This window comes from Rhinoderma darwinii, chromosome 2 (assembly GCF_050947455.1).
Source record: "Rhinoderma darwinii isolate aRhiDar2 chromosome 2, aRhiDar2.hap1, whole genome shotgun sequence".
In the NCBI taxonomy this organism is placed as follows: Eukaryota; Metazoa; Chordata; class Amphibia; order Anura; family Rhinodermatidae; genus Rhinoderma; species Rhinoderma darwinii.
This window is the reverse complement of record NC_134688.1, coordinates 59,034,253-59,061,696: the sequence shown is the minus strand read 5'-3', so window position 1 is coordinate 59,061,696 and position 27,444 is coordinate 59,034,253. Positions and strand designations below refer to the sequence as shown.

At 42.1% G+C, this 27,444-nt stretch overlaps 1 protein-coding gene across 1 annotated transcript in view; it reads left to right on the top strand.

The window, feature by feature from the left end:
• Positions 1 to 27,213, top strand: part of URAD (ureidoimidazoline (2-oxo-4-hydroxy-4-carboxy-5-) decarboxylase) — a 47,200-nt gene extending 19,987 nt beyond the window's left edge. Inside the window, exon 2 of the mRNA XM_075850022.1 lies at positions 26,735 to 27,213. Coding sequence (XP_075706137.1) covers positions 26,735 to 27,090 — 356 coding nt within the window. The 3' untranslated portion in view covers positions 27,091 to 27,213. The remainder of the gene's footprint in view (positions 1 to 26,734) is intronic.
• Positions 27,214 to 27,444: the final 231 nt, after the last annotated feature.

Genomic DNA, 27,444 nt, shown 5'->3' with positions numbered 1-27,444 from the left:
ATATTTTGTGCATTTTTGCCTCTCTGTGCTTCAGAAAATGAGCAGGTGTAGATTTGCGCTATAATTGACGCCAATTTCTGGCATTAATTATAGTAAGTCTGTCAGCCACACCCCTCCCAATAAACCCCACCCACTTTTCTCTACCCTTTCTGAAAAGTCTAGCGTCAATCTCATGGGGCTACCCGCCTGTTCCGTAGATGGCAGCTATAGGGGATACGAGGATTGAGCATGTTCAATTTCAACATCTCCAATCCTTTGTTACCCCAGGAGGCAACATGGCAGCCTGTCAACTTGTCTTCCTCTTCCTTATTAAATTAGCATGGATGCTCTGAAAAGCCAAGTGTGCATGTTTATGGGAACGTTTAAAGAGACAGCAGTCAGTGGACAGCTAGCTTATGTGTGTGGTTTATATACAGTAGATCAAAGACGGCCAAATAGGACAATGATTTACTGGGGAAGCCTGTCATTCGGGAGACAAAGGATCAGGCATGTTGGATGTCAACATTGGAATAAAACAAAGTGCCCATGTAAATGGTGCAGTCAGGAGAGCGTGCTGTTGGCTGAACGAGCATTTGATCGATAACTAAGTGAACGGCGAGCTTTAGTATTCCTTTACAGTATAGAGCTGCATTACATGTACAGTGATAAGTACTTAAAGAGGCTCTGTCACCACATTATAAGTGCCCTATATCCTACATAAGGAGATCGGCGCTGTAATGTAGGTGACAGTAATGCTTTTTATTTTAAAAAAATTATCTGTTTTCACCACTTTATTAGCGACTTTAGATTTATGCTAATGAGTTGCTTAATGCCCAAGTGGGCGTGTTATTACTTTAGACCAAGTGGGCGTTGTACAGAGGAGTGTATGACGCTGACCAATCAGTGACCAATCAGCATCATGCACTCCTCTCCATTCATTTAGTCAGCGCTTTGGGATCCTTTTAAATCGCTATGTGCGGTCTTATACTAACACATTAACGATACTGAAGTGTTTAGACAGTGAATAGACATTCCACGGGATGTCTATTCACAATCTCTGCACTTCGTTACTCTGTCTGTGGTAGTTACAGCAGAGGAAGCGTGATCTCGCGAGATCTCGCTGTAAATGACAGGTTACAACGAGATCACGCTTCCTCTGCTGTAACTACCATAGAAACCGTAACGAAGTGCAGAGATTGTGAATAGACATCCCATGGAATGTCTATTCACTGTCTAAACACTTCAGTAAAACGCAATGACAGGTAATAGAAAACCTATTCTCATGTAGAAAATATAACAAAGTTTTTTAATATATTAGTAAAACTTTGTTATATTTTCTACATGAGAATAGGTTTTCTATTACCTGTCATTGAACTGCACAGCATGTATACAACATTTGTTATTTGTGAATTTACGCATTATTTTATATGTATCATCATCAAGTTTTTATGTTTTTTAAACAATTTATACAATTTATACATTTATTACGCTGTAGATCACAGGTTACAACGAGATTACGCTTGATCTGCTGTAACTACCACAGAAACAGTAACGAAGTGCAGGGATTGTGAATAGACATCCTGTGGAATGTCTATTTACTGTCTAAACACTTCAGTATTGTTAATGTGTTAGTATAAGACAGCACATAGGGATCTAAAAGGATCCCTATGCGCTGAGTAAATGAATGGAGAGGAGTGCATGACGCTGATTGGTCACTGATTGGTCAGCGTCATACACTCCCCTGTACAACGCCCACTTGGTCTAAAGTAAAAACACGCCCACTTGGGCATTAAACAACTCATTAGCATAAATCTAAAATCGCTAATAAAGTGGTGAAAACAGATCGTTTTTTTAAATAAAAAGCACTGCTGTCACCTACATTATAGCGCCGATCTCCTTATGTAGGAGATAGAGCACTTATAATGTGGTCACAGAGCCTCTTTAAGGGTATGTGCACACACACTAATTACGTCCGTAATTGACGGACGTATTTCGGCCGCAAGTACCGGACCGAACGCAGTGCAGGGAGCCGGGCTCCTAGCATCATAGTTATGTACGATGCTAGGAGCCCCTGCCTCTCCGTGGAACTACTGTCCCGTACTGAAAACATGATTACAGTACGGGACAGTTGTCCTGCAGAGAGGCAGGGACTCCTAGCATCGTACATAAGTATGATGCTAGGAGCCCGGCTCCCTGCACTGAGTTTGGTCCGGGACTTGCGGCCGAAATACGTCCGTCAATTACGGACGTAATTAGTGTGTGTGCACATACCCTAATAGGGACTACTGCACCAACTCTAAAGGCCCTTTTACACTGGCCAGTTATCGGGCAAATGAGCGTTCACAAAACGCTCGTTCCCAATAATTGCTCGTTAATTGACTACTTGTATCGTTTATGCAACCTATAATATTATCATTGTCACCAGCCAGGGCTGGCCTTAAGTTGGATGGCGCCCTGTGTGGGATTCTCTATTGCTGCCCCCCACAAAACAAAAAAAATAACCACGTATATATATATATATATATATATATATATAGACACGCACATACTGGAACATATATACTATACATACATAGAGGCACATATTTAGACATACAGACAAATATACATACATATAGGTAAATATATGGACATACAGGCCCAAATATACCCACGCAGGCACATATATACACAGAACAGATAGTTACCTGCAGTCCTATGTAACACCACAGATAACAGTGATAACTCTCGGAGTATAGATAATGTAGTAGATGTTACCTGCAGTCCTATGTAACACCACAGATAACACAGTGATAACTGAGTACAGATAATGTAGTATATGCACACAAAAAATATACACATACAGATACATATCTAGGCACTTAGACCCACAAATACACACACACCTGCAGTCCTATGTAACACCACAGATAACACAGTGATAACTCTTTGAGTACAGATAATGTAGTAGATGTTACCTGCAGTCCTATGTAACACCACAGATAACACACAGTGATAACTCTCTGAGTACAGATAATGTAGTAGTGTTACCTGCAGTCCTATGTAACATCAAAGATAACACACAGTGATAACTCTATGATTACAGATAATATATTAGTGTTACCTGCAGTCCTACGTAACACCACAGATAACACACAGTGGCACATGCAATATTGTTGGAATGCACATCCGCCATACATACACGGTTAGTGTTAAGAGGTTAAAGGGATTGTCCGGGTTTAAACTTTTTATGTGGCAGCAGGAGAGGAGGGCTTCAAATAAAAAAGCAGCCCATACTTACCAGGGGCGGCGTCATCACCCGGCGAACCCAGGCGAGTGCCGGTGCTCACTACCCTTGGGTGGCCCACTTGGCACCCAGGTGCTGACTCTGCCGTCGTCACGGCATCACTGTCCATATATGGACAGTGATTTCAGGAGCAGAGCAGGAGAACCGGGGCAGAGTGCTAGTAGTGCTCTGCCCGGGACTATGGCTCTGGGGCTGCCTCGGAAAACACTGTCCATATATGGACAGTGATGTGAGGGGCTGCTCCTGAAGCGGAATCCCCACCCAGAGTGTTGGCAATGCTCTGGCTGGGGATTCCACTCCTAGAGGGAACCCCAAAGGCGCAACCTACTGGGAGGGTGGCAGTGTGGAACTACCAGGGAGGGGGGCTGTTTGGAACTACCAGGGAGGGGGGCTGTGTGACACTACCAGGGAGGGGGGCTGTGTGGCACTACCAGGAAGGGGGCTGTGTGGCACTACCAGGGAGAGGGGGCTGTGTGGCACTACCTGGGAGGGGGCTGTGTGGCACTATCTATGGAGGGTGCTAAACTTATGGGGGTACAAACTGGGGGCCTAACTTCTATATGGGGGCATAAACAGGGCCTAACGTCTATATGGGGGCACAAAGTGACATTTTCTGCCATTTTACTGCCGCCGTGAGTTCCCCCACAAAGGGGCCTACTAAGTCTTGTGTCGCCCAAAGGCCTACATAAACCTGGAGCCGGCCCTAATACTTACCGCTCTCCTCCCAGATGTTCCTGCGCTGGGGGCTTCTGTCATCTCTGTTCTGTGTGTACACAGAGTGACTGCAGCGGTGAAATAACGTCGACAGTACATCACCGCCGCAGCTAATTACTGGTCTCAGCTGAACGCTGCTGAGGCTATTAATAGGCTGCAGCGGTGGTGTACGGTCAACATGATGTCACCGCTATATACAAACAGAGAACAGATCTGACGGGAGCCCCCGGCGCAGGAACGTCTGGGAGGAGAGAGGTAAGTATAAGTTATTTTTTTTATTTTAACTCCTCCTGCTGCTTCAACAAAATGTTTAATTTGTATTCCGGACAACCACTTTAAAGACTATGCACACCTTTGAAATAGGTTTTTTTTTCCCATTAAAGAATCAGTGTGTTTTGTGCAACTTTCTAAATAAATACTTTTTATTAAAAACAATTTTTACTTTTTGAGATACAGCTGCTTTGTATTCTGTATACAGAGCAGCCGTATCTAGCGCTGAGACCTGAATCCGTCAGGCCAATGGTACTGACGGGTTCAGTGTCAGCAGGTCCTGTGTCTCAGACCCGCAGGATCCACCTGTTATCGATCACATCTAAGTTATGAACCGTCGACACGCAGGACCCGCTGACACTGAACCCGTCAGTCCCACTGACCTGACAGACTCAGGTCTCAGCGCTAGATACGGCTGCTCTGTATACAGAATACAAAACAGCTGTATCTCAAAAAGTAAAAATAGTTTAATAAGGCTCCGTTCACATGTGCGTCAGGGCTCCGTTCAGGCGTTCCATCTGAGCTTTCCGTCAGAACGGAACCCTGACTGAATCAATACTGTAGTCGACTGCGCTTTTGATTCCGTCAAAACGACGGAACCCTTGCACAACGGAGACAAACGCAAACCATGTACACCGGATCCGTCACCATTGAAGTCAATGGTGATGCAAACGGAAACCTATGGTTTCTGTTTGTTTCAGTCAGGGCTCTGTTCTGACGGAAAGCTCAGATGGAACGACTGAACGGAGCCCTGACGCAGATGTGAACGAAGCCTTAAATGTAATTAGATGCAGGACAGGGTGAGCGGACGAGTAGTGGCCATGGAGCGGGGCATGTACTCCCGGTGGCGCCCCCTTACAGTGCGGAGGCGGCGCCCTGTGCAACGGCACTGGTCGCACGTACCTAAGGCCGGCCATGTCGGCAACACATCTCTCTGTGTAAACAGGGAGATGTGCTGCCGACATGATAGAAATGTATGGGTACGAGCGATCGGAGTAACACGAGTGCTCGTCTCCATACATTACTGATAATCGCTCTTGAAAGGAGCAAACGAGCGCCAATCAACGAGTTGTCTCGTTGATCGGCGCTCGTTTACACGGTCCTCGTCGGGCCATGTAATAGGACCCTTACTGTATGTACTATAATCAAGGCCGCACCCTGCAGAGCCACCAAAAAAAGACAGTTTGGTTTTTTCTTTGCTGTAAGGCCTTATTCACACGACAGTGAATAATGTCCTATTTTTGGCCGTTTTCACGGCCAGACGACCCCCATAGAAGTCAATGAATCTGTTTTTAACGGCTGTGAATATATGTAACAACCATTAAAAACGGATCTGGGACATGGGGATTGGCAAGGGAACTACAAGGGAAGTGTGTGGCATCATATACAGGGAGGTGTGTGGCATCATATACAGGGAAGTGTTTGGCATCATATACAGGGAGGTGTGCGGCATCATATACAGGGAGGTGTGTGGCATTATATACAGGGCGACTGTGTGGCATCATATACAGGGGGGCTGTATAAATAGAAATAGGTCCAGAGATAATACTGTCTAGGTGAACATGTGACCTTCCTTTGGGTGTTTTAAGGGGGCTGGGATAAAAAAAAGTCTGACCAATGAAATTCATCAGTTTTTTTAACGGCCATGAAAATCTGATGCAAAATGGATGTCAAACAGCCATTAAAAACGGACAGACGGACTGGAAATGGATGAAAATTTGGAGACACTGATGCAAAATGGCCATAAAAAACTGACAGTTAATCAGTTTTTAATGGACATTTTTTTTCACTGTCGTGTCAATATAGCCTAACAAAAGTCCCACAACTTTAATAAACTTTTAGAATCAGACCACTGTATTGTACTTGCTTATCACTGCATGCTCCTTCCTCTTTTGGTCACCGCCACAGCTTGCATATCTTTGGTTTTTTTTTCCCTGAAGAGGCAGAAATGGGCAGTCCATCAGGTGACACCTGTTCTAATGTGCGACTACATTTCCCATGATTGCCAAGCGCGGTCACGTGCAGCGCCTATCTGTCCTACATTAATTTTTATCAATGGATTTTGGTGGAGGCTATTTCTGCATGCTCATTATTAGATCCACTGAGCTGCACTATATAACTGAAGATACTTTTATGCATGCCTGGGGAAGAGGCACCGAAGTCTAACGCACATGCCTGCCCTGTCCAGTCTTGACGTACACTACTGTGCAAGTGTGAAATTGATGAGCCAGAATTAACCTGTGCATGTTCATCCTGTAGTAACCGAACTACTACAAGACATATCCAATAGCAACCTGTTAGGCTATGTGCACACACAAAATCAAAAACGTCTGAAAATGCGGAGCTGTTTTCAAGGGAAAACAGTTCCTGATTTTAAGAAGTTTTTTAAGCAAACTTGCGTTTTTCGCAGAATTTTTAACGGCCGTTTTTGGAGCTGTTTTTCTATAGAGTCTATGAAAAACGGCCACGTAAAAAAAGCCCAGTCGGAACAGGACGCCGTTTTTCCCATTAAAATCAATGGGCAGATGTCTTGAGGCGTTCTGCTTCCGACTTTCTGGCATTTTTTCGGCCTGAAAAATGGCCGAAAATAAGCCGTGTGAACATACCCTTACAAGGAAACTTGTTCCCAAATATTTGGGGAACAATTTTATGGAGAACGCTGCAATTTAGAAAATTCACGTCAATTACATTTATTTTTTACTTTTTTTATTTTTTATGTCCTATATATTACGATATGAACCTAAGGGTCCGTAATTTCAGACATAATTGCACGTCCTCGCATTTTGCGAGGCGTCATTGACGGCCGTAATTTAGAGCTGTTCTTCATTGAATTCAATGAAAAACAGCTCAAATTACGTCCAAAGAAGTGTCCTGCACTGCGCGGCTGCGTGATTTTCGCGCAGCCGCCATCATAGAGATGAGGCTAGTCGACGTCAGTAAATAGTCACTGTCCAGGGTGCTGAAAGAGTTAACTGATCGGCAGTTAACTCTTTCAGCACCCTCGACAGTGAATTCCGATCACAACATTGAGCAACCTGTTAAAAAAACAAAAAACGTTCGTACTTACCGAGAACTTCCCTCCCGGCCGTTGCCTTGGTGACGCGTCCTTGGTGACGCGCCTCTCTTGACATCCGGCCCCACCTCCCTGGATGACGCGGCAGTCCATGTGACCGCTGCAGCCTGTGCTTGGCCTGTGATTGGCTGCAGCTGTCATTTGGACTGAATTGTCATCCCGGGAGGTCAGACTGGAGGAAGAAGCAGGCAGTTATCGGTAAGTCAGAACTTCTTTTTTTTTTACACGTTCATGTATATTGGGATCGGAAGTCACTGTCCAGGGTGCTGAAACAGTTCAACTCTTTCAGCACCCTGGACAGTGACTATCTCCTGACGTCGCGTAGCGGAAATTTTTATGCCGGGTTCGGTCAAAACGAGTTCGGCCGAACCCAGTGAAGTTCGGTTCGGTTGTCCGGGTTCGCTCATCTGAAAGACACTCCGTTTGGATGTTTGTAAACAGAAAAGCACGTGGTGCTTTTCTGTTTACATTCATCCTTTTGACAGCTCTTGCGCGAATCACGCAGTTTGCACGGAAGTGCTTCCGTGCGGCATGCATGGTTTTCACGCACCCATTGACTTCAATGGTTGCGTGATGCGCGCAAAACGCCGAAAGAACAGACATGTCGTGACTTTTTTTCAGCGGACTCACGCTGAAGAAAAATCACGGACATGTCAGCACGGCCCCATAGACACATATAGGTCCGTGCAACGCGTGTGCAAATCACGCGCGTTGCACGGACGTTTTTCACGTTCGTCTGAATAAAGCCTTACAGTTGCAACGATGGCTAATCTGCCCCTAACTGCAAAACAAAGAGCAAAAAACTGCATGTTCTAGGAAAATGTTCAGCTATTCTTTGCTATGTTCTGCAGTACTAGTTAATGGGTTTTTTGGTTCTTTTATGTCCTGCTCACCTAATGTCCCACAATCCTTTGTACTAGTCCTTGGGGTCTATTTTGCAAGTTGAACTAAACATCCTCTATTAAAGGGTGAATAAACTATCAAAAAACTTCTGGCTTGTCATAGTGACAAGTCAGAAGTTTTGATCAATGAGGTTCCGAGCACTGAAACCCCCAGCAAACGCTAAAAAGAAGCGGCATAAGCGCTCGGGTGATCGCTGAGCCGCTTCATTTCCGATCAGCTTTTCTCAGAAAGCCGAGCAAATGCTGTATGGGCTCAACAGAAAGTCTATGAATCCGTACACTAATTGCTCTGTTTTCCAAGAAAAGCCTATCAGAAACTAAGCGGCCCAGTGCTCACTCGAGCGCTTCTGCCACTTTGTTTTAGCGATCGGTGGGGGTCTCAGTGCTCGGACCCCCATTATGACATGCCGGAAGTTTTTTGAAATTTTAGTTACCCTTTACATGTATGGTCACACGCAGTGGTTTCAGACGTAATTCGGGCGTTTTACGCCTCGAATTACGCCTGAAAAAACGCCCCTAATACGCCTACAAACATCTGCCCATTGCTTTCAATGGGAATTAAGATGTTCTGTTCCCACGAGCCTTTATTTTACGCGTCGCTGTCAAAATACGGCACGTAACATGACGGCTCGTCAAAAGAAGTGCATGTCACTTCTTGGGATGTTTTTGGAGACATTTTTCATTGACTCCATTGAAAAACAGCTCCAAAAACGGCCGTAAAAAACGCAGCCAAAAACGTGAGTTATTCAAAAAACGTCTGAAAATCAGGAGCTGTTTTCGCCTGAAAACAGCTCCGTATTTTCAGACATTTTTGCTCACTGCGTGTGAACATACCCTAAATTTCACGTTAACAGAAATTTTCTCCGACCTATAATTGCCATCATCACGCACATCCTGTTATAGAGTATATAGATATAGATACGACCTAGAGACTCAACCCTTGTTATGTTTGTTATCTATATATACTTCCTTGTACAGCGTCTATAGATAATACTTGCTTAAAACACCCACAATGTAGAAGTATCTATTATAATTAACCTTTGGCACTTTTTTAATGTTACAGGGTTTTCAATTAAATAAAATGCTATTGACATAAACTGATGTCAGGTCTAAAGCTGGCCATACACTTCAGATAGCTGTCGAACGACAGCTCATTCAGCTGACAGCTATTTATCCCGACTCCAACATACGCATGCGCGCTCGGCCGAATGTGCATGTGTTTTTAATGAGGAGAGGGGAATATGCCGCTGTCAGACTCCTCAGTCAGAGGCTTATCTTCTGCCAGAAATCCAACACGCCCAATCGTTGTTTCTCCCGAAATAGGCGGGTTGGGTTGACTGACCTGTCTTTTAATGGGTACGGAAACTTTAAGAAACTGTGAAACGGACAATAGAAAACATGCTTGCAGACGCTGATATTTGGCAGCCGCAACAATTTTTTTGCCTTGTTCTTACTTCATGTTTCATACATAAAAAATCATTGGTTTTAATTTATTCTTAACCAGTTGGCGCTATGTGTGCTGGTGTATGGTGCCTCCATGAAGCATCGTATTCTCCCCTAGAAGCAATGTTTCTAAGGAAGAGTACCTCCATAATACAACATGCAATGGAGCATTTCATGATCTTTTTTTTCTTGCAAGTTCTGATGGACACCGTGAGAAAAAAATCTGTGTGTGCCTCAGTATAAAATCAAAGGTACATGAAGGTGCAGTATGGGCCCATATTAAGGATCTGTACAATACGGCTATGTGCATGAGGCCTAGGACTCCATGTGTGTAGCTGTATTACCTTGCTTTCAGCAAGACTAGGACAGGCTTTCCTTATCTCACGGGACAGGATCCAATCCTGCCCTTGGCTCTAAATATACGGCTCATACAAGCAGCCGTAATACAGCGGTGCGCATGAGCCCTAACTGTAGCTTTGCCAGGGTAGCCATAAAAAGTTGCGACTAACTTTTTGGTTGCACACACTGCTTCATGTACTTCAACAGTTGTGAAAGATTTGTATTGACTTCAAAGAAAGTTGCCCAACTTGAATTACATGCAAGATCCATGAATACAACTCTAGATGCATCCACTACAAGGAAAGATGTCACATCAACTTTTATTAATTTACTGTGCGAGTAGTGAGACTATACATCTGTCTGCACAGGTCTGGGTGTCTTTCTAGAAAGAAGTGATATTACAGGTTATATGTACTATATTGCTTAATATGGGTTATTGATAAACTAATGTATTCCTGACTTACAATGACTGAAAAGGTCCCCTGAACAAGACCATACTTGAAATGTGAATTGGCGAAGGGTCAGGGTCTACATTATGTTATGAGTGATACATCTTAAATACTGAATATGGCTACTGCATTATTCCTCTACAATTATTGTTAGTAGGGTTTGTCTCACAACTCTAACCCCTTTCTATATGCCAAATTTCATATAAACCTGATAGAACCCTACTTTACTGCAGAGGAAATGTATGGCCAGATGAAGCTTCTCCCAACAATAAACGCTGATTGCTGCGGGTTAGAGAAATCGGACCCGTGGTGATCAGGTATGTTAAGGTGTATTAGACGGCCCGACGTGGGCTATGTAAACGAGCGCCAATCAACGAGACAGCTCGTTGATCGGTGCTCATTTGCTCCTTCCACAAGGAGCTACGATCAGTAATGTATGGGGACGAGCGCTCGTTACTCTGATCGCTCGTCCCCATCCATTTTTATCATGTTGGCAGCACATCTCCCTGTTTACACAGAGAGATGTACTTCCGACAATGATAATATTTTCTGCATTTAAAATGATACAATCAGCCGATGAACGAGCGTTTGCTCGTTTATCAGCTGATGGTTCCCCTGTTTACACAGGGCAATTATCGGGAACAAGCGTTCCGTAAACGTTCATTTACCCGCTAATTGGCCAGTGTAAAATGTGCCTATACAGCCAATACCTCACTGCAACGGCCGGGATCAAAGATAACTCTGGTCCTGGCCATTAAACCACTTAGATGCCAAGGTCAATAGTTTTTAACAATTATTTTTTTCTTTGTAAAAGTAGTAAAACATTTAAAAAAATTATATCAATTTGGTATTGTCGTAATCGTATTGACCCTCAGAATAAAGTGAACATGTGGTTTTTACTGTATGGTAAACTCAGAAAAAAAAAAAAAACAATAGTGGAATTGCTGTTTTTTTCCCATTCCACTCCACAAATATTTTTTTTTCCGTTTTCCAGTGCATTAGATGGTACAATAAATGGTGCCATGTAAAAACTACAACTTGTCCTGCAAAAAACAAGCCTTCAAACAGCTATTTAGATGGAAAAATAACAAAAAAAGTTGCAGCTGCTGTAATGTGGGGAGAAAAAACAAAGAAACAAAAATAAAAAAGTGAAAAATGGCAAGGGGTTAAAGCGGTTTTCTTTCTGAAAAACACCCTTTAATTATCTGTTATAATTGCATTCCTGTAGACAGAATATAACGAAACAACATATAGTACATAGCGATGGCCACATCATTAATCCTGATACATTACCTATTGATTATCAGGGGACATATGGAACATGTACAGTTAGGGCCAAAATTATTTGGATAGTGACACAAGTTTTGGCATTATAGCTGCTTACCAAAACATATTGAATATACAGTTATATAATCAATATGGGCTTAAAGTGCCGACTCTCAGCTTTAATTTGATTCACATCCTAATTTGAGGAAGGGGTTAGGAATTACAGCTCTTTAACATGTAGCTGTCTCTTTTTCAAGGAACCAAGGTAATTGGACAATTATCTTAAAAACTATTTAATGGGCTGCATCTGCTATTCCCTCGTTAATCCATCATCAAATAAGCAGGTAAAAGGTCTGGAGTTGATTCCAGGTGTGGCATTTGCATTTGGAAGCTGTTGCTGTGAACCCACAACATGAGGTCAAAGGAGCTCTCAATGCAAGTGAAACAGACCATCGTTAGGATGAAAAAAAATGAAGAAATCCACCAGAGAGATAGCACAAATGTTAGGAATGGCCAAATCAACAGTTTGGTACATTCTTGAAAAAAAAGAGTGCACTTGTGATCTCGTGAACTCCAAAAGGCCTGTGTTTATTGATGATGTGACTGAAGACAGAAGCAACCGGATGAATTCTGAAGTGTTCAGGGATTTACTTACTACTCAGATTCAACCAAATGCAGCAATGTTGATTGGACGTCGCTTCACAGCACAGATGGACAATGACGCAAAACGTACTGCGAAAGAAGCCCAGGAGTTTTTTTTAGGTAAAGAAGTGGAATATTCTGCAATGGTCAAGTCAATCACCAGATCTCAACCCGATCGAACTGCATATCACTTGCTTAAGATAAAACTTGAGGCAGAAAGACCCACAAACAAGCAACAACTGAAGACGCTGCAGTAAAGGCCAGGCAAAGCATCACAAAGGAGGAAACCCAGCGTCTGGTGATGTCCATGGGTTCCAGACTTCAGGCAGTCATTGCCTGCAAAGGATTCTCTATAAAGTATAAAAAAATACATTTTATTTATGGTAATGTTAATTTGTCCAATTACTTTTGAGCCCCTGAAATGAGTCGGCTGTGTAGAAAAATGGTTGCAATTCCTAAACGTTTCACAGGATATTTTTGTTCAACCCCTTGAATTAAACCTGAAAGTCTAAACTTCAATTACATCTCAGTTGTTTCATTTCAAATCCAATGTGGTGGCAGCAGAGCCCAAGTCATGAAGATTGTGTCACTGTCCAAATAATTCTGGACCTAACTGTATGTGAAAGAAGTAGCTTCTGACCTTACTTCTTTTTGTTCTTATTGTATTTTATATTGTCAATAAACCTGAGCTCTACTTTACACTAACATTGCAATTTACTTACTTTATCAAAAGTGTCCCTGTTTTCGGCTCTCCCCACCTGTCACCTGACAAGTGATGTCACATTTTCTTCTGACTCTGGTGGCATGCCGTAAACCGATCATATAGGCTAGGAGACAATAGTCTTAGCTGGGTTTATGGCACGTCACTAGTGACGTTTAGTTTCGTGAGTGTAGCTTCACAGGTTAGTATTATGAGTCTAACTCAATGCATGCATTTTGTTTATATGGGGTGAATAGATGGATTCTAAAGATGATTTAGTCCAGATAAAAAAAAAATATATATATATATATATATATATATATATATATATATATATATATATATATATATACAGTACCGTTCAAAAGTTTGGGGTCACCCAGACAATTTTGTGTTTTCCATGAAAACTCACACTTATATTTATCAAATGAGTTGCAAAATGACTAGAAAATATAGTCAAGACATTGACAAGGTTATAAATATTGATTTTTATTTCAAATAATAATTTTCTCCTTCAAACTTTGCTTTCGTCAAAGAATGCTCCATTTGCAGCAATTACAGCATTTCAGACCTTTGGCATTCTAGTTGTTAATTTGCTGAGGTAATCGGGAGAAATTTCACCACATGCTTCCAGAAGGCCCTCCCACAAGTTGGATTGGCTTGATGGGCACTTCTTGCGTACCATACGGTCAAGCTGCTCCCACAACAGCTCTATGGGGTTGAGATCTGGTGACTGCGCTGGCCACTCCATTACAGATAGAATACCAGCTGCCTGCTTCTTCCCTAAATAGTTCTTGCATAATTTGGAGGTGTGCTTTGGGTCATTGTCCTGTTGTAGGATGAAATTGGCTCCAATCAAGTGCTGTCCACAGGGTATGGCATGGCGTTGCAAAATGGAGTGATAGATTTCCTTATTCAAAATCCCTTTTACCTTGTACAAATCTCCCACTTTACCAGCACCAAATCAACCCCAGACCTTCACATTACCTCCACCATGCTTGACAGATGGCATCAGGCACTCTTCCAGCATCTTTTCAGTTGTTCTGCGTCTCACAAATGTTCTTCTGTGTGATCCAAACACCTCAAACTTCGATTCGTCTGTCCATAACACTTTTTTCCAATCTTCCTCTGTCCAATGTCTGTGCGCTTTTGCCCATATTAATCTTTTCCTTTTATTAGCCAGTCTCAGATATGGCTTTTTCTTTGCCACTCTGCCCTGAAGGCCAGCATCCCAGAATTGCCTCTTCACTGTAGACATTGACACTGGCGTTTTGCGTGTACTATTTAATGAAGCTGCCAGTTGAGGACCTGTGAGGCGTCTATTTCTCAAACTAGAGACTCTAATGTACTTGTCTTGTTGCTCAGTTGTGTAGCGGGGCCTCCCACTTCTCTTTCTACTCTGGTTAGAACCTGCGTGTGCTGTCCTCTGAAGGGAGTAGTACACACCGTTTTAGGAAATCTTCAGTTTCTTGGCAATTTCTCGCATGGAATAGCCTTCATTTCTAAGAACAAGAATAGACTGTCGAGTTTCACATGAAAGCTCTCTTTTTCTAGCCATTTGGAAAGTTTAATCGAACCCACAAATGTAATGCTCCAGATTCTCAACTAGCTCAAAGGAAGGTCAGTTTTATAGCTCCTCTAAACAGCAAAACTGTTTACAGCGGTGCTAACATAATTGCACAAGGGTTTTCACGTTTTTTCTAATCATCCATTAGCCTTCTAACACAGTTAGCAAACACAATGTACCATTAGAACACTGGAGTGATGGTTGCTGGAAATGGGCCTCTATACACCTATGTAGATATTGCATTAAAAACCAGTTGTTTGCAGCTAGAATAGTCATTTAGCACATTAACAATGTATAGAGTGTATTTCTGATTAATTTAATGTTATCTTCATTGAAAAAAACCGTGCTTTTCTTGCAAAAATAAGGAAATTTCTAAGTGACCCTAAACTTTTGAACGGTAGTACAGTGAAGGAAATAAGTATTTGATCCCTTGCTGATTTTGTAAGTTTGCCCACTGTCAAAGACATGAACAGTCTTTTAGGCTAGGTTAATTTTACCAGTGAGAGATAGATTATATAAAGAAAAAAAAACAGAAAATCACATAGTCAAAATTATATATATTTATTTGCATTGTGCACAGAGAAATAAGTATTTGATCCCTTTGGCAAACAAGACTTAATACTTGGTGGCAAAACCCTTGTTGGCAAGCACAGCAGTCAGATGTTTTTTGTAGTTGATGATGAGGTTTGCACACATGTTAGATGGAATTTTGGCCCACTCCTCTTTGCAGATCATCTGTAAATCATTAAGATTTCGAGGCTGTCGCTTGGCAACTCGGATCTTCAGCTCCCTCCATAAGTTTTCGATGGGATTAAGGTCTGGAGACTGGCTAGGCCACTCCATGACCTTAATGTTCTTCTTTTTGAGCCACTCCTTTGTTGCCTTGGCTGTATGTTTCAGGTCATTGTCATGCTGGAAGACCCAGCCACGAGCTATTTTTAATGTCCTGGTGGAGGGAAGGAGGTTGTCACTCAGGATTTGACGGTACATGGCTCCATCTATTCTCCCATTGATGCGGTGAAGTAGTCCTGTGCCCTTAGCAGAGAAACACCCCCAAAACATAATGTTTCCACCTCCATGCTTGACAGTGGGGACGGTGTTCTTTGGGTCATAGGCAGCATTTCTCTTCCTCCAAACACATGGCGAGTTGAGTTAATGCCAAAGAGCTAAATTTTAGTCTCATCTGACCACAGCACCTTCTCCCAATCACTCTCATAATCATCCAGATGTTCATTTGCAAACTTCAGATGGGCCTGTACATGTGCCTTCTTGAGCAGGGGGACCTTGCGGGCACTGCAGGATTTTAATCCATTACAGCGTAATGTGTTACCAATGGTTTTCTTGGTGACTGTGGTCCCAGCTGCCTTGAGATCATTAACAAGTTCCCCCCATGTAGTTTTCGGCTGAGCTCTCACCTTCCTCAGGATCAAGGATACCCCATGAAGTGAGATTTTGCATGGAGCCCCAGATCGATGTTGATTGACAGTCATTTTGTATGTCTTCCATTTTCTTACTATTGCACCAACAGTTGTCTCCTTCTCACCCAGCGTCTTACTTATGGTTTTGTAGCCCATTCCAGCCTTGTGCAGGTCTATGATCTTGTCCCTGACATCCTTAGAAAGCTCTTTGGTCTTGCCCATGTTGTAGAGGTTAGAGTCAGACTGATTAATTGAGTCTGTGGACAGTAGTCTTTTATACAGGTGACCATTTAAGACAGCTGTCTTTAATGCAGGCACCAAGTTGATTTGGAGCGTGTAACTGGTCTGGAGGAGGCTGAACTCTTAATGGTTGGTAGGGGATCAAATATATTTCTCTGTGCACAATGCAAATAAATATATATAATTTTGACTATGTGATTTTCTTTTTTTTTTTTTTTATATAATCTATCTCTCACTGGTAAAATTAACCTAGCCTAAAAATTCTAGACTGTTCATGTCTTCGACAGTGGGCAAACTTACAAAATCAGCAAGGGATCAAATACTTATTTCCTTCACTGTATATATATATATATATATATATATATATATATATATATACATGTCTTGTGAACAAATTTTTGATACCTCATAGGGGTACCTTCCCTATACCTCCCAACATTTGAATTCGGAAAAGAGGGACATTTGTAAGCCACGCCCCTAACCACGCCCCATATATCCCGCATAAACACATCAAATCACGACCAGATCCTTCTGCAAATAACAAGCGCACCTTTTCACTACGGATCTCTAGACTGTCTGGATATCACAGATATTATGGATCTGGTTATACCGTCTTTGTGTTACTTTTCCTAACTTGGATATAACATTTGCTCATCACGGCGGCAGCTGCAGGACAAACCAAAAGGCTGAGAACAATGAAAGTCAAGAGGGAGACCCTGTGGTGGATGACTTTTCAATTGACAGGTAGCAGAGTTACATGATGGGGATTTTTTTTTTCCAGGTGTGTAACTCTGCTACCGATCAATGGAAAAATCATCCACCAGAGACCCCCTGTAGATTGCTCCACACACAGCCCCCCTGTACATAGCGCCAGACACAGCCCCCTGTAGTTAGCTCCAGATACAGCCCCCCTGTAGAATGCTCCACACACAGCCCGCTTGTAGATTGCTCCACACACAGCCCCCCTGTACATAGCGCCAGACACAGCCCCCTGTAGATAGCTCCACACACAGTCCCCCTGTATATAGCTCCACACACAGCCCCCCTGTAGATAGAGCCACACACAGCCCCCTGTAGATAGCACCACACACAGCCCCCCCCTGTATATAGTTCCAGGCACAGCCCCCCCTGGAGATAGCGCCACACACGGCCCCCCTGTAGATAGCGCCACACACAGCCCCCATGTACATAGCTCCACACACAGCCCCCCTGTAGATAGCTCCACACTTAGCCCCCCTGTAGGTAGCGCAACACAACCCCCTTATACTTCGTGCCACAATGCCGCCAGAGCGGAGAGCGGTAGAGGTAGCCGGCCCTACTGCTGCCACTCTCCGCTCTGCTTTGACGTCACTCACCATCAGAAGAAGGCAGGAGTCTTGCAGCGGCATTCTCACTAGTGTCGATGCCGGCCCGGGAGTGAACCATTCCAGTCACCTGACCTGTCACCTGACCGGTGAGGTCAGATGACAGGTCAGGTGACTGGACTGGTCCACTCCCGTGTCGGCATCGATCCCAGTGAGAACACCGCCGCAAGACTCCTGCCTCCTTCTCATCGCTACTGCAGTCGTCTGGCATGCAGGGCGCCTGTCAGAAGCGATCAGCTGTTTTGATACAGCTGCAGTGCCCAGCGGGACATTTTGCAGACCGCCCGGGACGGCGGGACCCCGGTGAGAGACCGGGAATGTCCTGCCGGATCCGGGACGTTTGGAAGGTATGCTTCCCCTAGATACTATAAGTCTTTTTTCATGTGACAGGGGATATGGTGTAGGGTCTAAACTGCATAATTAACCTCTTATTATGTTCTCCCGGTGTTTATGTGAATGTCCTCCGCGTACTCCGGTTATTTCCCACACTCCAAAAACATAGTGATAGGATAGTCAGCTTCCGATAAAATTGGCCTGAGTGTATGTCTGAGATAGGGAAATTAGATTGTGAGTCTCATTGGTAAGGCTACATTCAGACGAGCGTGTCCGATTTGCGCGCATAAAAAACGCAGCGTTTTTTCTACATTTCTTGTCCGTGTGTATTGTGCATTGGCATCAGTGTGCTTTGCGTGTGCCATGTCGTCCTTGTGCTGTCCGTGGAAACTCACCAATATAGGACATGCAGTGAGTTTCACGCAACAGACACGCAACAGACACACGCTGCGCGAAACACAATGCATGTGTGAATGGCCCCATTGAATTGCATGGGTCCGTGTGCCGTGAGTGAGCCCTAACAGGGACTAATATGACTGTTGACAATCTCTGTACAGTGCTGATAAATATGTTGCCATATGGGAAATATGGGAAATAAATAAAATTGTAAGCTTAAGGGCACTTTTACAATGGCCAATTATCGGGCAAACGAGCGTTCACAAAATGGTAGTTTCCAATAATTGCCCTGTGTAAACAGGGCAACGATCAGCCGATGAACAACCAAACGCTCTTTCATCGGCTGATTGTATTGTTTATGCAGCCTAAAATATTATCGTTGTCGGTAATATGGCACATGATATAAATGGATGGGGACGAGCATTACTGATAATAGCTGTCTCATTGATTGGCGCTCATTTACATAGCCCACATCAGGCCGTGTAATAGCACCTTAAATCTACCATATAACTTGTAAAGGCCCTTTTACACTGGCCAATTATTGGGCAAACGAGCATTCACAGAACGCTTGTTCCCGATAATTGCCCTGTGTAAACAGAGCAACGATAAGCTGATGAACGAACAAACGCTCGATCATCAGCTGATCAAACCGTTTAAATGCTCAAAATATTTTCGTTGTTGGCAGCGCATCTCCCTGTGTAAACAGGGAGAAGTGCTGCCGACATGATAATAATGTATGGGGACAAGCGATCGAAGTAACGACTGCTCGTCCCCATACTAGCTCCTTGTAAACGGAGCAAACCAATGCCGATCAACGAGTCGGGCCATGTAAAATGGCCTTAACTCTTCCCAGTTGGTCACTAGAAACAAATAAGGGTCACTTTTTTCTATTCTTATCAATGGCCAATTCCTTCTAATCTCTAGATGTGGAGCAGATAAATAAATATTTGGGTTGGAAACAATTTTCCACCCAGAAGACCTTGACAAACTGACCTGGCTCTAGGTCAACGTCTGTTTCACTGAACTTTTTTCCCCTTGCTTTTCATTCACTCCATCAATTGCAGGAAGGTGTTGCCAGCGGGGTGAATAACACAAATTAGGGATGCACAAAGCAAGGGACTTCTTTCCAAAGAATCAGTCACAGATTAGGAAGAGGAGGAGCAGTGAAGAGAGCCAAGAATAAAGAGAAAGTACCTTGCCACACAAAAGAGGAGGAGAATTGCAGAGGATGAAAGGGAAGAAAAGCAAAGATAACATCCTGTAGGAGAGGCCACACTCCATATTCATGTCTTCCTCATTGTCTGGAATGTCATCTCTATGTCCTTCTTACTTATTTTATGTATATCGTATCTGAGGAGCCTTGATGGATCACACTGATATTCTATTAGAAAATTGTCAAATCATTCCAAATCCAGTTGTTGGGTTTTTTTCCTGGACAGAACCAACCACATGGTCTATAGTCTATACCCTAATATTCGGTGTATTAAGGGCAATGTCATAAATCATAACACTACATTTAAGTAAAAGATTTAAAATAGTGTGTTTGGTGCAACTGTCTAATTAGATTTGGTGCAACTTTGTAAATACATTTTATTGAAAAATAGTTTTTACTTTTTGAGATACAACTGCTTTGTATTCTGTATATAGAGCAGCTGTATCTTGCCCTGAGACCTGAATCAGTGTCAGCGTGTCCTGGGTGTCTCTGACACACAGGATCCACCTGTAATCTATAACATCTAAGGTATGAACTTAGATGTGATCAGTAACAGCTCGTTCCCTGATGCACAGGACCCGCTGTCTCTGAGCCTGTCAGTGCCACTGACCTGACAGGCATAGGTTTCAGTGCTCTATAAACAAAGCAGCTGTATCTCAAAAATAATTTTTAATTTTTTTTTAATAAAATGTAATTACAAAGTTGCACCAAACACACAGATAAACATTTTTATTCATTTTTTAGAAAATTGCTCATGAAGGTGTAGGTCGGCTTTAAGTTCCATAACTTTGAATATTTCAGCATAGGAATTTATTAATTTCAATGGTTTGATAAACCTTTTTAGTGAAATTAATGGGAGTTGTGAAAACTTACAGAAACCTACAAATTAAGGTGAGGGTAATAGAAATCCTGGATCCCCAGCAGTATAACGTTCTCATTTGTCTAAATCATATGTAAAAAAATTAAAATATTCTATTTAAAGAATAACTATACTTTCCAAAAACTATTGATCTGTCATACGGTAGAGACATATTAGTAGTTTATATCAGTGCTGTCATCCCCACCGTCGCTGAAACTAAGGTGTAGAAGCATTTAACTGAGTGCTCTGCACCCTCGTCTGTGATCGGCACCCTTCATTAGGCTGAAGACGGGCATATAAACATTCTATGTAAGCTGTCTTCAGCCTAACAACGAGTGCCAATCACAACCGAAGGTGCAGTGTACTCCGCTGAGTGCTGCTATGCCTTAGTTTCAGTGACGGTCGGGGTCTCCGCACCCGGACCCTTACCGATCAAAACTTCTGATACGTTTCTATGACATATCAAAACTTTTTTGAAAGTACAGTTACTCTTTAAACACCGTTAAAGAGGTTGTCTCATAAAGTCCCTGTTAGGGTTCTCCCTCTATTAGCCAGAGCGGCTCTGGTGGACCTGTCCATGTATTACATGGTTGCCCATTTATTTCAATTGCCGGCATGTAATACTACATTTACACTGCAATGGTCGTATGGCTGAACAAAGCTTCTTTCGACGATCACAGCTGATCACAGGAGATTCCATGAACCGGACCCCAGGTGGTGAACTAATTGGTGGGGTGGCTGTTATTACAGAAGACGTCTTTAGGAGCCGACCTAGGAAAGATTTTTAAGCGATACTATATATTCTGTAAGTGACTGATAAGGGAATATGTTTAGTTTTGCATAGATTCCACTGTCTTCTCCAGACATGAATAGTTTCTGGAGACAAGCAATCTCCGGGGCCAGTCTGCCAAGTATATTTAAAGCCCTAAATATTCAGATGTAGCACTTCAATGGGAAAAAATAGGACTCCTCCAGCTCACCGTTATGTGGGTCCAGGTATTGACTGCGCTCGGATCCTGTGTGGTGGCACACGATGTGGATAAACAGAACAGAAGAAATTTGATCCAGCGCTGGATCAAATTTCTTCTGTAGCAGTTCAATATCTAGTTAATTGTAAGTTCTTGTGAGCAAAGCATGATGGTTTATTAGGTCTTCTCAAGCTATGTTACTGGTTATACAACCATATTAAATGAGGCTGGCAGCACTGACTACTAATAATATTCTCAGAAATATATAATAAAGATACGTATGGAGAATGTCACAATAGCCAGATCAAGCAAATAGTAATCTTAGTGAAATCCACTGTGTGTGGTCATCTCCTGTCTCTGTATGGCAGCACTGATGTAGTAAACCATCTGTCCAGCCAATTTTCAGAGTACCCGATGTAGGAAGCTCATTTATAACAGGATATACATGAGCCGATCTCCCCATGGAATAAGGAATAGCCGCTTCTACCCTGCCTGTCTGTACGCTATCACCGGTGTAACCTGTAGAACATATTTGTGGCATTGATCATGTTGGTACAAACGTGCTCGACTGTTTCCGTAACTTCATTAGAGAGAGTAGCGCATGTATACCGCGATAAACCTCTTCTGCATTTTGAATCCGCACCTCTCCATTCAGTCTCTTTCCTGGGCACTGTGGCCACCGGCTGCCTTGGCTTGTAGAACGAAGGTCACTGGACCCTGTTCTCCTGATAGGTAGGGGTGTCAGTGGTGGGTCCCCCACCTACTAGACATTTATGGCACATCCAGTAGTATTCAGGAAAACAACTTTAAAAGCTAAGAACACCTTTGAAATCGTTTTATTATTATTATTATTATTATTATTATTATTATTATTATTATTATTTTAATAAAAAAATATCTATCAGTGTGATTCGTGCAACTTTCTAAATATTTTTTATTAAAAATGATTTTGACTTTTTGAGATACAGCTGCATTGTATCATGCTCTAAGACCTGAATCCATCAGGTCCGCAGGACTGACGAGTTCAGTGTCAGCGGGTCCTGTGTGTCTGACACGATAACCTCCTTTTCCACAACACGGCATAGAGGAGGTCCAGCAGCCAAAAGCCCCAACGGAAGCTTTGTAGCAGATGACATGTGGCTGGGGCTTATACATTTTAGGGTTAATTCCCAACCTATCAGTTCTTCTTTATGATATGACCTATTTGGCAATTTTAACATCAATTTACAATGTCCTGTATAACTGAAGTCTGACACCAGGGGCCTACATTTGCTGCTGTGGGCCCTTGGATTAGTCCAGGCAGTGCTGAGTGTATATTCCTATGTCTAAATCTAAATTTCAAAGAGCAGTCATAAGGAATATGAGTTGGCTTCAGGCACATTGCAGTCCCAGGCATCCTGTTTATCATGATCGCCCTGCAGTGAGTACAACCCAGGCATGTAATAACAGAGAAACCTTCATTTCCATTTCCTTCGTACATTGCCCTTTAATTACTTGTTTTCCAGTTGTTTATTCTTTTGAGTTTTTTTCTTTTAACTGTACAGAGAGCTAAAACTTACAGCTACAAATAGTAAACTATAAAAAGCAGAACCTTTCTCCAGAGCAAGAATCGATTTAGTCAATTACAGTTTGGTTTTGCCTTTATTCTTCCCCTCATTTATAAGATCAGATGACAGTGTTAATAATTGTAATAGTTTAGTGTTATTTGGACAGATCACACTTTCCCTCTCTTCTAGGGTATACCCTCAATGTAGGAGTATCTTCCAGGAGCCGTTTCTTCTGACCTTGCTCAGAGGTCGGACTGCTATAGCTTGTTCACTCGAGAGGCAGAAAATGTAAGAAAACTTTTTAGTTGGGTGCACAAACTTTTGCAAAACACTATTCAGACAGAAAGAAACAATACAAAAGATCAAGATTATATTGGACAATACAATTTGCCTATCTATGGCACGGACACCTTCCCGTAAATATACGGGAAGGTGTCGATGGGCAATAGAAGAGAATGTGTCCGTAGTTACGTTCCGTAATTAGGGATGAATTCTACGGTCGTGTGCATGGGGCCTTAAAGGACATGTCCGCTTTTGCAACCAATGTTTGGTATTAAGGCCCTTTTACACAAGCCAATTATCGGGCAAATGCTCGTTGACGATAATTGCCCTTTGGGCAGATAAACGAGCGAACGCGTTTGAAAAAATTAAAAAGATTATCGTTGTCGGCAGCACATCCCCCTGTGTAAGCAGAGAGACTTGCTGCCGACAGGATAATAATGTATGGAAGTAACGAGCTCTCGTCCCCATAATAGCTCCTTGTGAAAGGAGCAAACGAGCGGCGATCAACTAAAAACTTTTTAAGTCAGCTCCTATGCAGACCTAATTATGTATATCCATGGTGTATATAACACGTCCAGCAGTCATCCATCTGTCCCCTATTTTTTGCTAACCTACCAAATGTGTTTTGCTGGCTCCCCAGAGACAAGCTCATTAGAGTTTTATGATTTCGATGGAGGCTGACAGATCTCCAGTTTTTAGAGTGGTGCGTGATGCATTAGGCCATTTAACAAGGGGTTGTATAAAATGAACAACCTTTTAATTAGTCTTAGTAATTTTATACTTTGATAACAACTACATAACCGCAGATTAGAAAGTGTAAAGATGATAATAGATGTATTGGTAATGTAATCAATCTGTACAAAAAGACCTATAATGGTTGTGTGTATGGTCAAAGAGGAACATTAATCTATTTCATCAGTTAAAAACCGATTAACAATATTTTTCCAAAAATTGGATCATGGAAAATGTAGTTTTTTATATTAATATTTTGTATTTGTAGTATTTATAATTTTGTATAAAAACATTCAGCTGAACGGAGGGCAGGAGTCTTGCCATCTATGTTTATATGCTACTCCTTTTTCAAGATTAAGGGGTTCATATCATCAAGACAACCTCTTTTTTAAAATAAAGCTGTGGGTCCAACTTCAGAAACCCCCAAAAACAGCTATTAACGCCGGGGTAACCTGCAGTTGGATATTAATTTCCCTGAAGCGGTTATTCAAATGAATAGGTGACCATGTTATAGATGGGCCAGGTCTGTCAGAGTGAGAGCCACTCTTTAAAGTGACTGTTCACTTTGGCCTAATAGAGACGGGTCCCAAGCAGGGGATCCCTGCCTATGATATCTATATGTCCTAATAGGCCATTCGGAAAGGAGTCGTTTTCATGAGACAATTCCTTTCATAGCTGCGTGTCTCCTGGTTTGGTATCAGTGCCGTATACATTGGTGAACAGTGGTTTTCTATTTACCACTTTATCTGCTGCTTAGGATTATTTTCAGATTTTGATCACAATTTTTCTTACAACTTAATCAAGAAAACAAAAGTAATTCATTCGACAGCGATTCCCGAATCAACCTCAGGGCAGAGTCATTATTAGGGCTCAGGCACATGATTTTGGGATCCCAAATACGCATTCCATTATATCCCATGGGTCCATGCTGTAACTCAGTGTGCCTCATATTTATATATGGAGGCACATGATGGTCTTTTTTCCATCATAATGCTGCCTCATGGACCTATACTACTAGGGAATAATACGGAGGAAAATTGAGGTGCATGGAGACAACACAGAGACTGCAATATGGGTTCAGAATCTAGACCGGAATTGCAGTGTATATACCTGAATTCATTTTCTAAATGTTGTTAGAAAATGCTCAATATGAAGGCAAGAGGTTTATCTTGACCAAATATGTGATGATACAAAAATGGGACTTTCTTTATATAGTTATATTGTTACATGGTTAAAAGTTTTTTGAAAGTTTAATTACCCTTTGACATGTCATAGTGAGTGGGGGTCTGAGCACTAAGACTCCCACCTATCGCTAAAACGAAGCTGCAGAAGGGCTCGGGTGAGCGCTACTCTGCTTTGTTTCCGATCGCCTTTCCACGGCAAGCTGAGTGAGCCGTATACCGGCACAATAGAAAGCCTATGAGTCAATACACCGCTCACTCGGCTTTCCAAAGAAAGCTGTTCAGAAATTAAGCGGTGTTCAGAAATGAAGCAGCACAATGTTCACTCGAGTGCTTCTGCCGCCCTGTTTTAGCGATTAGTGGGGGTCTTAGTGCTCGAACCCCTACAAATCAAAAAATCTGACATGTCACTATAACATGTCAAAAGTATTTAAAAAGTTTAGTTACACTTTGATATGGTTAAAAAAAAAGACCTATGTTCGCCAAGTTTAACCAGGGGAGAGGAAATGGAAGACTGGGGAGGTAAACCCCAGAACAGTCCCCCTATTGATCAAAATATAAATGTAAAGATAGAAAAAATAGGAGGGTTCCTGCAGCTCACCTTGTCATGGATGTATAGAGTCACTCACACACGGATCCCCGTGTCGGCACACGTACAAGCATAGGAAAAGACAAAAATTGGATCCAGCGTTGGGTTCTTTAGGTCTGTTTAAAATAGGAATCTTCTTCCAAGTTTTATTGGCAAAAGGATAAAAAACAAGTGTGATGAAATGAGAATGATTTCCCAAGTACAAATAGAGGGATGATACAGCAATATGAGCGGTGCCTACGCGTTTCTGATGCTGGCTGCGTCCTTAGTCATGGCTGCTGTCATTCTCATTTCATCGCACTTGTTTTTTATCCTTTTGCCAATAAAACTTGGAAGAAGATTCCTATTTTAAACAGACCTAAAGAACCCAACGCTGGATCCAATTTTTGTCTTTTCCTATAAATGTAAAGAAATTATGTTGTAGTTATATTGCAAAATCAATATATAACTATCTTAAAAGTCAGTGCGGACAAGGCAATGGTGGTCACTTTGGCAGACAATGGGATATCAACAACCCCATCTGCTATGGGACAGTGAAAAAACATACAGTTGCTTTAGCAAATATTTTGCAGTGTCCAACAATAGTTCCGGGACATTTCCACCAAACAGAGCAGAATAAGAATGGAATTGCTCTATAGGTTGAAACACATCAAAGCCTTGAACGGCTCAGCTTGAAAAGACTGGAAATATCCTTAAATTCTTATCTTGTCTCTGCTTGAGGGAAGCCATAAATTCCACAAGCTTATTGCATTATTCTCCTGGTTACCCAGTGTAGGGACCAAATGTTTTTATTGCCATATAATCCCAACCCTACCAACAAAGGCCGACAGGTAGCACTAAAAAAAAGGGCCAACCTATCTTTTACTTGATACTGTGAAAAATACAGGTAAATCCATTCATAATATGGGATATTGTATGAATAACAAAATGTAAGCTAAAAAAAAATTTTATTTTCTTTTTGAATTTTTTTATTTTCATATAGGAAAAGAAGGTATCTTGAGGTGCCATCCTGACCTGGCCGGGAGAGAATTGACAAGTGGGACGTTAACAATGGAATCCCAGCAGGAGCAGAGACAAGCTGGGCTCACATCCCTTAGTTCTAGGGAACGCGAGATCCTGACTCTTCTGAACACCCAGTACAAGAAAAAATTTGGTTTTCCCTTTGTAATATGTGCTAAAATGTCTGTAAAAGAGAAAATAATAGAGGAATTGAACGCTCGCCTTCAAAATGATCCGTCTATAGAACTTCTCAAGGGTATTGATGAGGTTAAAAAGATTTGTCACATGAGAATGGAAGATATATTATGTAAAGGTTCCCCAATGCCCACGAAACTGTAACTCCTAGAAAACACAATTTTCACATGAGCATAATAAGGAACCTTGAGAAAAATGTGGGAGAATTCTAAGAACATGATGTTTTCTAACATAGACTTTCAATAGTAATAAACCTGTTAAAAGGAATTTCCGAGTTATAATTTCAATTATACAATAAAATAGCAGAGATTTAGAGTTTTATGTGTTTCTGAAGAGCACAGAAGAAGTCCTAACAATTCAGAGATCACTGGGACCTGCCTTAGGCAGCTATTTTCTCCATAATATGACATCAGATGGAGCATGCCATGTTTTTTTTTCTGTCACATTCCGATAAAACTGACAGAAAAAATCTCTGATTTCATATGTTAGCCCCAGAGG